Consider the following 16,049-nt stretch of genomic DNA (forward strand, 5'->3'; position numbering starts at 1 on the left):
TTTCTTATAATAACAAATGGATTCTATAATGATGCCTCTAAGTATAATTTTCTAGTAGTTGAACAGAAAATGAATTATAAGAATTTCAGTTTGTTTTTTTACTCTCTCATCTTTGCATTGAAGATTTTGGTGCCTCTGGTTTTGCTACAACAAATGCTTTTGGAGTTGACCAGACGTGGTCAAGAACCTTTGCATTCATTGCTGCAGTTTGGTGTGACGTATCTGGAGGACTGTGCAGCAGAGTACATCATTCAGCAAGGTGGCTGGGTATGAGTTGTGATTTTTTTAAAAAATATTTTCTTTTAAAAAAATTAAGAAAAATCTGATTATGGAATTGAGGCTGCTGGGGTGGGGGGAGGCTGACGGTGGGAAGCAAAGCGGGGTGGGAGCCCAATTATCTATGGTAGAGAATTATGGGTGTTTTGGTGGTGGGTGTGGTATGGTTACTAAAATCTGAAGAGGCGTGGACCTATACATCTAAATCACTTATAGTGTGGTGACCAGTGTTAACTCAATGAAAAATATTACAATTTATAAAAAGCATTTAAGGTAAATAAATAAAAAATTAAGGCCCCCATGGTTGTGTTTTTAAAAGTATAGGTTTGATATCAATATTGAATGACAAACTAATGGAGAAACTATCCATACAGTTTTAAGTTAAATTACTAAGATTATATTTATAGTGAATTAACATGTGATATTTTAAAGCAGTTCCTATGAAAATTTCATACTAATATTTAAATGAGGGATGAGGAATAATAAAATGTACACCTGTGCATCCCCATCGAAGAACACAGCCAACATTTTTATATCTCCTTATGTGCTCCTAGATTTCAGCATGGTCCTACCTACTTCACAAAGATAACTTCTGTTCTGAATTTTTTTTTAAAGATTTATTTTTATTTATACAAGAACCGGGTTATAGTCCAGATGCACAGGAGGGTGAGAGGATTCACCAGAGACAGAGCAGGGAAAGAAACAGGCAGACTGATGAAATACACTGCTGAGGGGAGCAGCGGGCAAGACAGGAGAGGTCTGCCACGCCATGTGGGTATCTCCACAGCTGGCCAGGATCGAACCTGCGCTGCAGAAGCTGTGGACAGCTTAACAGTGCGGCGCTCAACTGCCTGCGCCACCAGGGAGGCCCCTGAATTTTGTTTTTTTATTATAGTTTTTATACACACACATACCCTTAGATAAAATACTATTTTGTTTGTTTTGAACTTTAATTATATAGTATTATACTATGTGTTCTTCTCTAATTAGCTTTTTTTCACTTAATCTTAGGTTTTTGAGATTCACCTTGGTCTTTGTTTACCAGTCTTTTGTTCATTATTTCTCCCCTACGAACTCTTTTTGGATTTTTTTCCCTATCCATCTCCCTCTTCTCTCTATTCTCCCTACCCCCCATGAAATTTTAAACTACAGTATAAGTCTACTAATGTACTGTAGCCCTTTGGAGGGCACCAGTCATTGTAATATCTAAGATTTCATACAGCTACGAAACCAATTTTCACCCTCTTAATTGTCCCCATTGAGAATAATGCATGATCTCGATTGCTGTGTTGGCTGATGTTTGGTACATTCAAATCTTCTGTTATGATGGCAGATTTTGAGTTTCCTCCTTAGTTCTGTCAATTTGGAGATTGTTTTTCCTCAGGTTATTTTGTTGGATGACTACAAGTTACAATTATTGAATACTCTTGGCAACTTGAAACTTTTGGCATGGTCTTTGTCCCTAAAAATGTTTTTTTGTCTTAAAGTCTTTGTCTAAAGCTTTATAGTAGCAATTTTTTCATCCTGGTATTTGCCTCTGTATCTTACTTCATCATTTTATTTACCTCAGCTTTTCTTGTACAGTTTATTGAATACTTATAATATACCATGCTCTGTTTCAGATTCTGAGTAGACAGTTATAAACAGAAAATATCCTTGACCCCATGGAGCTTACATTTTAATTGAGGAAGATAAACATAATTAAGGTACATAGTATATCAGGTGTTGGTATATTCTATGAAGAAAAAGAGAGCAGGGAAGACATATAGGATGTAGTTAAAGTTTGTAATGTGGTACAGCCCCACTGACATTCGAATTACAATTGAGCAAAGATTTATTTCTCCTGTTTTATCTCACAGTTCATTGTTCTCGTCTCTCTCTTTTCTTTTCACTCTGTTTTTCCCTGGGAATTTCTCTTCCTTTCTTGTAGCCCAGAAATGGTTTTTAAACTGTGTTTGTTGTAATTCACCGGACTTTTAGTGATTTTGTAGTGAGAATAGTTTTTATAAACTATAGCACACATTATTGCTTTTTAGCCACTGTGCAGCTAGGAGTTTGAGTTTAAAGAAAGAGAAAAGTGGAATTTAATGCGGATACTAGTATGGAACATACTAAGTTTAGAAGCTTGGTAAATATTTAGGGAATGAAATGCTGAGCATTTGTCTTAGGAAAATAATATTTTAAATCTGTTCTTTAAAATAAGAACTATGAGAATTTATTATTGCTTTTTTTCTTCCTATTTTAGTACATTTAAAATTATCTTGGTGAGTGTAGTATATGGTTTGTGTGAGAGCTGGGGGATGCTGCAGGTTCGTTTCCACTTATCCTATACGGTGCTTTACAACCAAGGGGAAAGACCCAGGGGATGTTATATATTCCCTCCTTGATTTTTAGTTTTATTGTGATGGAGTGCTTTGAAGTTTGTTGATGATTACAATTTGTTACAGAGAAAGTATTTTTTATTAATTTAAAAACCTATGTGCAGCCGGACTTGGAGGCTAATATATATATATATATATATATATATAAAATAAAATGTATGTGCAAAGAATAAGAGCAGTAATATAAATAACTAGTTTGCTTATAGTTATTTTTTAGAAGATTTTATTTATTTTTGTGTAGAAACTGGGGTGTAGGCCAGAGGTGCAGGGGGTGAGAGGATTCACCAGAGACAAAGTGGGGATCAGAACAGGTTGATCTACTGAGATACACTGCTGAGGGGAGTAGTGGGTGAGACAGGAGAGGTCTGCTGTGCCATGTGGGTCAGCTCCCTGGTGGGGATTGAACTCAGGCCATAGTGGTGATAGTGCTGAGAGTTAACCCTTAGGCTCAGCCCATGCTTACATTTAAAGTATACTTTTCTTTCTAAATTTGTATGCCCAATCTGCATTTCACATTGGCAAGGGTAAGTGTTATGTATGTGTGTTTAAAATGTAGAGATTGCTTTTATGACTGATTGGTGAAAATACATTCTGGTAGTGTCAACATGAATCACCTTTAAAGTACTTTGTATTAAATATTCACAGCTCTTAAAACTGTCACTAACCTTCCTGAGGAGAATTATTTGACTCATAAGTTCCATGTCTGTTATGTAAGGCACCCACCCTTCCTGAAGAGAAGCATTTAGCTACATGATGTTACCTGTCTGGTGTCTGTTATGTAAAGTCAGCTGTGTGATTTCTACAGGTAATGTGTCATCTATCAGCCACTTGAATAAGGTGAAACTGCCTAGCTGCCAACATGGAATGAGCTTTAAAAACCTACAGAAAAGGGAAAGGTGATGGCAGCCATATTCTGTTGGATGAATGACAATGTGGCATGTAGTTCTTTAGGAAAAGGCAAGGTTTTGGTCCATAGATTTGCAAAGAGAAAAATAATATTCTCTGAATTATAAAGAGAAATAGCAATGATAAATGCCTTTTGGAGCTCTGCACATAGTTTAGTACTTAGTACTTTTTCTGTGACCTATGTTTTGTGATAGTTTTTGTCTTAGTATATTTGAGATGATTTTCAGTACTAGTATTGAGAATACTTACTAAGGTTTAGAATTCATATGACCAGTTTGCTTTTTAAAAAAGACATTCATTTTTGGAGCAAACAATATCAATATACGTAAAGAAAGTGTTTCACAAGATTCAATACCCATTTATGATTAAAAACTTAATATGAAAATGGAGGGGACCTACCTCAACTTAATAAAGGCCATATATCACAAACCAACAGAAAATGTCATACTTCATAGTGAAAAACTGAAAGCGTTTAAGATCAAGAACAAGACAAGGATGCCCACTGCCACCACTTCTGTTTTATTTAGTCTTAGAGGTTTTAACTAGAGCAGTCTGGCAACAGGAAATAAAAGGAATCCAGATTAGAAAAGAAAATGTGAGGGCCTCCCCTGGTGGCGCAGCGATTGAGCTCTGGGCTGTGAAGCTGCCCGCAGCCTCTGTAGCACGGGTTCCATCCCCGGCCGCCAGTGAGGGTCCCACATGGTGCGCAGACCCCTCCTGCCACGCCTGCTGCTCCCCTCAGCAGTGTATTCTGTCAGTCTGCCAGTTCTGTTCCCTGCTCTGGCTCTGGGGAATTCTCTCACCCTCCCGCACTTCTGACTGTACCCAGTGCTTGTATATATAAATAAATAAATCTTTAAAAAAAAAAAGAAAACGTGAAACTACCATTATTTGCATGCAATATAATAATTTCTATAGAAAGCCCTAAATGCTCCACCAGAAGGTTTTTGGAAACCGTAAGTGAATACAGCAAAGTGGCAGGTTACAAAATTAACATAAAAAACTCTATTGCGATTTTATAGACAATCAATGAGAAGAAAATGAAATGAAGAAAATAATTCTATTCACAATTGTTTCAAAAAGAATAAAAACCTTGGCATTAACCTAACCACTATTTCATCATACAAAAAAACTTCAAAGTGTCATCAAAGGATATAGGTCATGACATAGGGAGAGGGAAAGAAATTCCATGCTAATAGTTGGGGAGACTCAATGTAGGCAAAGTGAACATTGTTCCAAAAGTGATTAATTCCCATGAAAATATCAATGATATTCTTCAAAGAAATTGTATAGAAAATACAAACATTGGTATGGAATACAAGGCCTTGAATAGCAAAAGCAATCCTGAGGGGGAAAAAAAAAAGAGAGAAACCAAGGCATCACATTACCTGACTTTATGCTAAAAAAATAGTAATTAAAACAATATGCTGTTAGCAGAAAAATAGACACATGAACCAATGGAACAACTTTGCAAGCCCAGAAATAAACCCACGTTTATAACAATACTTAAGGAGCCAGGACAATACGATGGGGAAAGGAGAGTCTCTAACAAATGGTGCTGGGAAGACTGAAAGGCCACAAGTAAAAGAATAAAGCTGGATCGCTCTCACTCCACACACAAAGATAAATTCTAAATAGATTGAAGACTTAAGCATACCGCAACAATTAAATATATAGAAGAAAACATTGGCAATACATTTTATGACTCAGTCATTTTATGACTCAGTCATAAAATCCTCAGTCATTGTTTCTCAAGTTTTCTGTTCCTTTCTTCTCCTTCCAACTACAGGTATGTTACATCCTGTGTAGTTGTCCCAGTCCTTGGATAATCTTGTTTTTGTTTTTGTTTGCCCGTTTTTGCTCTTCCATTTTCGATGTTTCTATTCAGATATGCTCAAACTCAGAGATTCTTTTCCTCAGCCCTGTCTAGTCTACTAATAAGTTCATCAAAGCACTCTTTATTTCTGTTAGTGCTTTTGATCCCTAGCATTTCTTTTTGGTTCTTTCTTAAGATTTCAGTCTGCTGCCATTGCCCATCTGTTCTTGCATGCTGTCTACTTTATACATTAGAACTCTTAAGCTTATTAATCATCATTGTTTTAAATTCTTGGATATGCTAATTCCAACATCTCTGCCATATCTGGTTGTCGTGCTTGCTCCATCTCTTCAAATTGTGGTTGGTTTTTTACCCCCTGCTTTTTGTATGCCCTGTAATTCTTCATCCTCAGACATGTGCTGGGTAAAAGGAACTACTGAAAACAGGCCTTGAGTAATGTTGTAGTGGTGAGGTGTGGGAGGAGGAGAAGTGTTTTAGAGTCCTATGATTGGGTTAGGACTGAGCCTGCGCCTCTGCACTGTAAATTTTACAAGTGTTTTTCATTTCTTTGCCCCCACCCTTAGATGGAGGAGGATGGCTAGAGTGGGCTGGAGTTGGATTTCTCAAACCCCAGATAGGTTAGGCTGACCTATCCGGAGCTAACAAGGCTCTGGTTAACTGGTTTCTCTTGAGGGCAGTCCCTATTAAGAACAAACTATTTCAGGCCTCCCTGGTGGCGCAAGGGGTTAAGATACAACTCATGAAGCTATTCGCAGCCACTGCAGCATGAGTTTGGTCCCCAGCCAGGGAGCTACCCAGGTCTGGCACAGCAGACCTCTCCTGACTCATCCGCTGCTCCCCTCAGCAGTGTATTTCAGTCGATCTGCCTGTTCTGTTCCCCACTCTGTCTCGGGTGAATCCTCTCACCCCTCACCCCCTGCACCTCTGGCCTGTACCCCAGTTCTTGTATGCATAAATAAATAAAATCTTAAAAAAAAAACTATTTCAAAATGGCTTCTTTTCTCTCTCCTTGCTGGAAGCATGAGGAGATTTTTCTCATATTTACTGTGAGCACCTGGTTGATAAATCTAACAGTATTGTGGGAACCTTCTGATGATTGCATTCTCCCAGAGTTTTTAACTCTTATTGTTGAAACTGAGCCTCCAGTAATCCATCCATTACTCAGGTTTCTTAACCTCAGCTCTGATTCCCTGGATGGCATCTGCTCTGATAAGCCAATCTTGGAGTTAGTTTTGAACTTAGACCTAATGGAGACCGAAGTGTAAAAGGTGCTACCCACATGTAGCATGATATGTGCTTTGAGGTAGGTGTGTTCAAAGGGTAGCAGGAAAGCAAAAGGAGGGAATGAGTATCTGGGGAGCAAGTAGAAATACAGATTAGTTAGAAACATCATTTTATAATTTTATTTATTTTAAGATTTATTTCTATTATTTATGCATACAAGAACTCTGGTGTAGGCTACAGGTGCGGGGTGTGAGAGGATCCACCAGAGACAGAGTGGGGAGGAGAACAGACTCATTTACTGAAATACACTGCTGAGGAGAGGATAAGGGAAACAGGAGAGGTCTGCTGCACCATGTGGGGTAGCTCGGAGACTTTAGTCCTGGCCAGCAGGTAGGCCCCTCATTTTTATAATTTTAGAGCTAGAACAGAAGTATTACTTTCAGTTACACTGGCATTAGAATTACAAGATAGGGTCTTTAATATATTTTTATTTTACCTCTTTTTTTTTCATCTTACCAGAGTGGTGAGTTGAAAACACGATTGGAAATCACAAGATTTGTTTATAGCCCCCAGCTCTATTAAATATTAACCCTGTGTTTTGGGGGGAAATTCATTTAACCTTCTGAACTACTTTGCTCAGAAAAAAATAGTGATATCATAGTGGTTTATGAGAATGTTATGTTTTTGCAAACATCAAGTTTTCAGATGTCCCTTTTTGCTTTTTTTTTTTTTTTTTTTTTTAACCTCATCTTTTAAGTCTGATTGAAATTTCTCTTGAGTTTGAGTCTGACTTCTGCTTGGGCTGCAGCACAGTCAGGACAGACTGGCACACAGTGATTGTCCCTGACTCATCCTGCTCCCTCCCTCCCTCTCACTCACTGTCTCGATTTCTGGGCTGTGTTGCTACATTAGAAATAAGGCTGTCTCCTGCAAAGGTGCAAGTCCACCTGGTAAGGCTTCTCTTATTTTCTCTTTTGTCATATACTGAACTAAGTACTTATTATGAAAGATTTAGTTTTAGATTGCATAAAAGGTTATTGGGGGAAATGTCATCTTATGTCAGTCATAATGTTTATGTAGTATTAATAAAACTAAGTGTTTCTTTTTTCTCTTTGACTTAAAGCATCTGATTTCTAGTTTAAGAATATCAAATCACAAAAGTAGTCTTTTTTTAAGTTAAGGATAGTTGAAAACTGTCTCGTGGGAATTTGTTAGAACAGAGTTTTCATATGGTAGGAAATGATAAACAGGTGATATGAATTCAGTTAAGTGGGCTTCAGTTGCGGTCAATGTAGTGTAGTAAGGGTAAATAGGATCCGTTTGTGAGGATGGGCAATCACTGCATTTTGTTCTGAAATGTATTTTGTGGGCCTTGTTACCATAGTAGGTGGAAAATTACTTTTCTGGGATTTCTTTTACACTCTCTATTTTCTCATTGTAGGTTAATAGTGAGCAAAAATGGTTATTAGTTTGACCAAATGTAGAAAACCACTTATTTGTATTTATTTTGTAAGGTGACTACTTGAGAGATATTTTTATAAGGGCTTGCAAGTAACGAGAATGCTTGTTGGCATACTTTTAGGGGCAATGAGTCCCTAGGTGAGTTTTCCAGTGAATATGGTTTTTGGAGTTCTGCCAAAGCATCTTCAGATGGAAAAGTTCATTTTGTAAGAGCTTGCTTTGTCAGGACCTATGACCCTGAAGTGGCAGAATAATTTATAACTGATGTGAACAACAAGAACAAAAAGAGCAAAACAAAATGCAGTGATTATAATCATGAAGCAGATACTGCCATTTTTGAAATGATTCTTTGAAACAATCAAGGTGTTTGATGATTCCAAACACCAAAACCAAAGTTATGATTATATTTTATCTCATGTTTATTTAAAATATTTCTTTAATATCTGTATTTCAGTCTTCTTTTCAGTTGAAGAGTTTCCTGTACATATCTTTGTGTATTTGCTTGAAGGAAACATTTACTTTTTGTAAGGGTCAGGAAGGACCACAGTGCAGCTTTTCTGATCCCATGCAGACCGGGTAAAGGAGGAGTCAGAGTCCTTAGTGGGTTTTTGCAGGTCTTTTTATTGGGATTTACCCGGTACACCGCAGGCAGGGGTGCTGGGGGGCTGGGAGGCTGGCAGCCCTCCCAGCCCCCAGCAAGTCTTCACTCTATCTGGGCTCTCTGGCGTTCTCTGCTTCTGCTTCGGGCTTCTTCTCTTTCGGCTTCTACTGGCGTCCCCGTGACACCGCCCTTAAAAAGCAGTCTTAGCACAGGTGTACCCACTTCAGGTGCCCACCATCAGGCATGCATTCAGGATCACAGGGTTCCCTCATCTATCCTGATGGCGGGAGGGCAGAAAAGCCTGATTTTTTTTTCCCTTACCCTACACTTTTCCACGTACTTCTGGCCATAAACTTAGGGAAAAAAATTAGTATGAGGAACCCAGGGACTTCAGCCTGAAAGTTAGGATAGCATAGTTGATAAAAGTGTGGACCCTGGGGCTAGGCTGCCTGGGCTTAGAGCTTTGGGCAAATTACTTACCCTTTCACTAGCTTCAGTTTCTGTGTCTATAAAATGGAGATAGTAAGACTTACTTCATAGCATCTTGAGGTTTAAATAGGATTAAAGCCTTTAGAAGGTTGTATGATCAGAGCTGTACAAGGATTACCTGTGATTATTGACATCCAGTTCTCATAGCAAACTATCCTGGGTAAGTTACCTGGTTTCTAAGGATTTCAATTATTTTTTTAAAAACCTCTGCTTTTTTATTTTTTACATTTCTTTAAAATATTTATTTATTTATGCATACAAGAGGTGGGGTACAGGCGAGAGGTGTCGGGGGGTGAGAGGATTCACCAGAAGCAGAGTGGGGAACAGAACAAGACCTCTGATTTTTTTACACATATTTAGCCTGTGATAATTGGTTCCAATTAATTTTATAGTTTTGAGCACTTGAAGTTACTCCTTTTTGTTTTCCATAATGGGACTAAAGAGATAGTTCCAATACAAATATTTTGTCCTAAAAATAATTTAACTTGTTGAAATACTTCTAAACCACTTTCAAATGTTGTTCCTCTAATGTGTTAAATTTTAGGTGAACTGTTATCCAGACTAGCTTTTTGTCATTTAGTGAAAGGCTTTTCTTCAATAATGTCAGTAATTGTGAAAAGGAAATTTTTTATTTTTGCTTTATATGACTTGTCTCCAGGAGTAAGAGTCTCAGTGGCCATCTATTCTTTCTTTGAACTTTTTACCTAAGAGCACAAGATGGTGAACCTTCATTAAAATGGTATGTCCTGAATACAGAAACGTGTTGTCAGGTCAGCCATTATAGCTTTTAAGAATTTACTTTTAAGAATCCATTACTCCAAAGTTGTAATTTTAAACAAGTTGACCTAGTATCTTGGATGAGATGAAAAGACCCTCTAGATGTGGAGTAAAGAATGGTCTTAACTCTTTTACTAACTTTGGATTATTAAAAATAAAAAGAAAAGTCATTTTACACTAAATTCTATTTCAGCTTGTTAACTTTCCTCCTATTTCTTCATGATAGAACTTTTGAAATTTCCACTTCACTTGTTTTGGCTTGGAACCCAAAAGAAAAAAGTAGCAAAGGTCTCCTGTCTAAGGATTAAACTTCTTACATTTTTTTTGCTGTGTTTCATTTTGTTTGTTTTTTGTTTTTGTTTTTTTAGTTTTAATCAGTTCTTACTGTCAGAGGTCTGTTTTTAGAAATATAGATAAGTAGCTAGTTGAGAATCCCTATCAGCTGATATTTAAGACTTCTCTAACCTCTGGATAACCTTTCTGTTTAAGAGCTGTGTAATTGTAAGATTGTTCTGTGAATCCAGCTCCTGTACATATTTTGAAATGGCATGGAAACAGCTTACAAAACTTGTAGAGAGTGAACAGAGAGTGAGAGCTGATGTGATTCTAAGACTAAAAATAAAGTACATGAGAAATATATTTCTTATCTCCAAATAACATTGATTGGAGGGTGGTGTTAGTAGCACTTTTTGAATATTTTATATGAAAATTTTTAAATGTTAATGGAAGACTGGCAAGAGTACACTATTTTCAGTACTTTTTTTTTTTTTTAAAAAAGATTTATTTATTTAAGCATACAAGAGCCTGGGTGTAGGTCAGAGGTGTGGGGTGGGGGGAGGGGAGGTGAGAGGATTCACCAGAGACAGAGTGGGGAGCAGAACAGGCAGATCTACTGAAACACCCTGCTGAGGGGAGCAGTGCACACGAGATAGGAGAGGTCTGCTGCGCCATGTGGGTCACCTCCCTGGCCAGGGATCAAACTGGTGCTGCAGTGGCTGCTGATAGCTTCATAGTGCTGAGACAACCCCTTGCACCCAGGGAGGACCTTCAGTTTCTCTTTAACATGACAGTATCTACTATGACTTTTCTGGATTACTGGTTATATTGTACTTATTAGTTAAGTACAACCCTATACATATAGGAGCCAATAGTTATTTAAAATAAAGAAATATCAAGAAAGCCACAGTGAATTACTTTTTTTTTAGTGGCAATTATAGAATGCCAAGAGAGAAAATGTGTTTTAGTAAAGTAGCACTGAATCTGCAAAGGCGTCTTGAAAACGTAATCACATCTTAAAGTGAAGGGCATTTTGGAAAGCAGCAAGGATTTTTTTTTTTTTAAGATTTATTTTTATTTTTATTTTATTTTATTTTATTATTTATACAAGCACTGGGTACAGTCAGAAGCGCGGGAGGGTGAGAGAATGCACCAGAGCCAGAGCAGGGAGCAGAGCAGGCAGAAGGACCGAAGTACACTGCTGAGGGGAGCAGCGGGCGGCAGGAGAGGTCTGCGCGCCATGTGGGACCCTCCTCCAGTGGCCGGGGAGCAGCTGGGGATCGAACCCGTGCTGCAGAGGCTGCGGGCAACTTCGCATCCCAGCGCTCAACCGCTGCGCCACCGGCGAGGTCCAGCAGCAAGGATTAGTCGTAAATTTTGAGAATCCCTCTTAGGTAGTCTGGTGGGGCTTTTGCTCAGAATAGCCAGACTTTGTCTATTATGTTCTGAATCTTTAGTAGCTGAGCCACTTGCAGTACATCCTAAACTGAGCTTTGCTTTGAAAAAAGCAGTCTTGAACCTATTCAATCCTGCTCAGACCTCCACTGATTGTGTATAGCAGAAAAAGTTGAAAAACAGAGGTATTTCCTCTTCTGAGAGACTTGCAGGTCCAGAAAAGCAGGTTATGGTACATGTTATGTTGCACATAAAGAATGTTCCATCCTTGTGGGTTGGTGATTACAAGGCAGTCATGCAGAAAGAGAAATGATAGCTGTATTTCAGGGGAATATTTCCAGATTCAAGAGCCAGGCCAGCTTGTTTAAGTTCCCCCAGATTGATTTCTATTAATATAATGATATATATGATTAATGTAATTATGTTCACATAATATGTATGGAATCCTGTAAGACACCTGGGAGGAGTGGGCTGAGAAAAGAAATCAATATAACAAAGATGTCATAAAAAGTATCCTTAGCTTCTTGGAGCCTATAGTTATTAGAGTCTATAACATGTACTATTTCCTATACATTTTATAGCAAGGAGAACAGATTAATTACTTAAGACTGTAGAGGTAATGATTCAGAAGGGCAGAACTGAGGGGGAGGGCATTCTGGGTGGATGGGATCAGGTGACTTGAGTTAGTCAGAATGCGGAGGGGGGTTGAGGGTGTTGGAATTCTCCCTTCAGCCCCAGCACTGTGTGACCTTGGTCAGCAGACACTGAGGTGCAGTCCATATGAGTAGAAGTGGAGAGATGAATAAAGAGCTGTATCTACCAGTGCCTGAGAAAATCAAAACAGCTAATGTTCAGAGCTGCTTTTATATCCAAAGATGGAACCTATTTTCCTGTCAGCCAAGCGTTATATTGAGTATCATTGTTTTCTCAGCAAATGTTAGGTGTTACATGAGGATAACAGGGAAGTTTAAAACATGTTTTCTTCCCCTGAGGTATTAATCTAGTTGGGGATATGACTAATACTTATGAAAAAATTAGATATGTGGTACAAGTGTATAATTATTATACCTTGTGTGGCCAAGACTCTGAGCTATGAGCTCAGGAGAAATAGAAGAGCAAGGTTAGATTCAGTAGTCCAGAGGGCATGAAATTTCAGCTCTTCCCTGATAGAGCCAGATAAGGAATCTTAAATTGGGATCCATGGATATGTTTCAGAGAGTCTGAAATCTCCCCTAAAATGGTATGCTGTTTTGTATGAATGCACAGTTCTAAGGGAAAAGTCTCAATGTTTCTTTCTATTTGCCAAACATTTTCTGCTCATCTAAAATGTTAGTATCTGCATGAATAGAAAGGCAGGACTTGGGAATTTAGCACAGCACTTGTAGAGACAGCGAACCACCTCACCAACACAAGCCTTCCTTCTTATGTAGGTTCCTAATATGTGAAGACAAATTTGGGCTAAATGATGACCCTAGGAATTAGAGAGGAAAATTTGGTCTTACCTCCTTTGAAACCATTCACTATACTGTAGCCTTTAAATTTTTTTACAAGATATTATTCTAAATATTGAATGACTATGCCATTTTGCTTTTTAATTGAAGGAATCAGGTAATTAGAAATACATTTAAAATATGGCACTACTCTAAAATTCTATGCCTTTATCTAATGGCCTCTGGTACCTCAGATTCATCTCTTCAGCTCTCAAGTTATTAATGGTGTCTAAGAGTTGCCATATGGGGGGGGGTGGGAGAAAGATTTTTCTTTTTTCTGTTTTTTTTTTTTTAAAGATTTATTCATACATATAAGAACTGGGATACAGGCCAGAGGTGCGGGGCATGAGAGGATTCACCAGAGACAGAGTGGAGAACAGAACAGGCAGATTGACTGAAATACACTTCTGAAGGTAGCAGGGGGAGAGCCAGGAGAGGTCTGCTGTACCATGTGGGAAACTCCCCAGCTGGGGATTGAACTTGCAGCTGCAGACAACTTCGTACATTGCGTCTTAACCCCTTACGCCACCAGGGAGGCCCCAGAAAGATTTTTTTCAATAGAAAAATCATTTTTCAATAGAACCAAGATCTTTGTCAAAGTCTGCAAGACTGTGGGAAAACATTGACCTTCTGTTAGACAGAGGCATATCCTTGTTTTATATCCAGAAAGACACTGATATTTTACTTTCCATTCATGCATCATGCCTCATCTTCCCTACTTTTTTACCTTTGTGTTTCTTCACTTACTGTCCTATGCATTGAAATATAGAAGACCCACTAGTTGCCTACATATGATAAGAGGTTTCTCAGTGCCGTATTTTTATTTGTGCTTTTCTGCTCCTTGGACCATCTTGGTTTGTTGGTTGTTATTTATTCTTTAAGATCCAGCTCTATTGTTCTCTCTTCGAAGAGGCCTTTGATGAATCCCCAAATAAGTTTCTCTCTTTGTCTCTTTCACTAGATTTTAATCTCCATCTTAAACTCTGTGAGGGCAGAGGTGATATGGTTTTATCACTAGCCTCTAAGTAGCACACTTCCCAGCAATAAGAAGCAACTTCTTCAGAAGCGGGAGAAATACAATATGACTCTTAGCTTTTTGGCTTAGCTGACTTGTGAAATGGTGTTTCTCATCTCCACATTGGATTACAGGGTCAAGAAGAAAGGAGCCTTTTGCATTAGTTCTGGTGAAAGTGATTGCTGTGCTAGAAAAATAGAAGGTGTTGAAAGGGAAAATAGATTTAGACATGTTAAGGGTCACTTAAGAATGAATATTTTGACATATATTTAGCACTTAATGAGTAACTAGAAGAAGATGCTAACTAGAATGAAAAATTACTAAGTCTGGGATAAGACAGAATGATGTAGAAGTAGTATTTGTACTTCCTGTTCTTCGGTAGGACAAGTATTCTTTTCTGGCTCTCTCTAATTAATGACGTCTGCTATTGATGTGCAGCCTTTATGTGCTGCACTGATTGTAAGGGACTCTCTGTTATCATTTATTATTGATGGTAGTCCCAGAACTGTCGAGTGCTTTTGTATTACCATTATATTGATGAAAATATAATGAAAGTATAAAAGAGATTGAATATCATTAAGATCATAGTTATATTAGGTCCCTTTTAAGTCATGTGGAGTTTGAAGCCTAGAAAAATAGTACATACAAGTAATGGCATTGATGGCAGAGGAGACTTTTTAAGGCTAAAATTATTAATTAGCATAGACTACTAGTTACTTTAGTACTTTTTATTATCTGTTTCATTTAGGCTCAACCTAATTAAAAGTACTCTTGTTCCCAGACAATTGGTTATTTTAATATCCAGCTGAGCAGCAGTTTTGTTTAAAAACAATAGACGAAAATGTTAATTCAGGAATATAGTAATCCAGTTTTAAAATGGGCAAAATATGTGAATAAGATTTTATTCCAAGGAAGATATACAAATGGCCAGTGAGCACATGAAGAAGATGCTAAAAGCCATTAGTCATTAGAGAAAAACAAAACCACAGTGAGATACCACTTCCCCTCCCCCAGGATTGCTATAATTTTTTAAAAAATTTTTTTTAAAGATTTATTTATGCATACAAGAACTGGGGTACAGGCCAGAAGTGGGGGTGGGGGCGATGAGAGGATTCACCAGAGACAGAGTGGGGAACAGAACAGGCAGATTGACTGAAGGCTGAGGGGAACAGTGGGTGAGTCAGGAGAGGTCTGCTGTGCCATGTGAGTTGCTCCCTGGCCGGGGATCGAACTCATGCTGCAGTGGCTGCAGATAGCTTCATAGGTTGCATCTTACCCCCTTGCGCAACCAGGGAGGCCCGATGGCTATAATTTAAAAAATCAGATAGTGGCAAGTATTGAGGAGGATGTGAAGAAATTAGAACTCTGAGACATTGCTGGTTAGAGTATAAAATGGTGCATTTACTTTGGGAAGTAGTTTGGTAGCACCTCAATAAATGAAAAATAAAATTAAAAATTGTATGACCCAATAACTCCAATTCAAAAGAACTGGAAGTAGGTAGTTAAGGAAAAGCTTGTCTGTGAAGGTCACTGAAGCACTGTTCACAATAACCAAAAACTAGAGATAACTCAGATGTCAACCAGCTGATGAATTAATAACAAAAGGTGGTATGTCCTTATAATGAAATATAGCACCATTAAAAGAAAGGAACTAAGGATACCTGCAACAACAGGGACGATCCTTGAACACATGCTGTTAGCAGGTACTGGTAAGTGCTCACCAGCATAGACAAAGCCATAAAGACAGAAATGAGCTGTTGCAAGGGGGTGGACAAGGGGAAATGGGGAGTGCTCAGTGATGTATGTACACCGTTGTGACTGTGCTGAAAACAGCTGAATTGTACATCTATAAATGGTGAATTTGTGTTATGTAAATGTTATGAATTTAAATTTCAATGCTATGAAAGAATAAAAGAGGGCC

General features: G+C 38.1%; 1 protein-coding gene across 8 annotated transcripts in view; it reads left to right on the forward strand.

Moving 5' to 3' along the window:
• Positions 1-16,049, forward strand: part of BCL2L13 (BCL2 like 13) — a 64,940-nt gene that overhangs the window by 38,318 nt on the left and 10,573 nt on the right. For 4 of the 8 annotated variants that reach the window (XM_037514628.2, XM_037514629.2, XM_037514631.2 and 1 more), the window contains one exon: positions 124-267. The exons of 2 other annotated variants lie outside the window; for them this stretch is intronic. In XM_037514628.2, the coding sequence (XP_037370525.1) occupies positions 124-267 (144 nt within the window). Of the gene's footprint in view, positions 1-123; positions 274-16,049 lie in introns of those variants that run through there. 2 more of the 8 variants (XR_005125838.2, XM_054696582.1) reach the window with 2 other exon arrangements.

This window comes from Talpa occidentalis, unplaced genomic scaffold, assembly GCF_014898055.3.
Source record: "Talpa occidentalis isolate TD23 unplaced genomic scaffold, MPIMG_talOcc4v2.1 talOcc4.16, whole genome shotgun sequence".
Taxonomy (NCBI): Eukaryota; Metazoa; Chordata; class Mammalia; order Eulipotyphla; family Talpidae; genus Talpa; species Talpa occidentalis.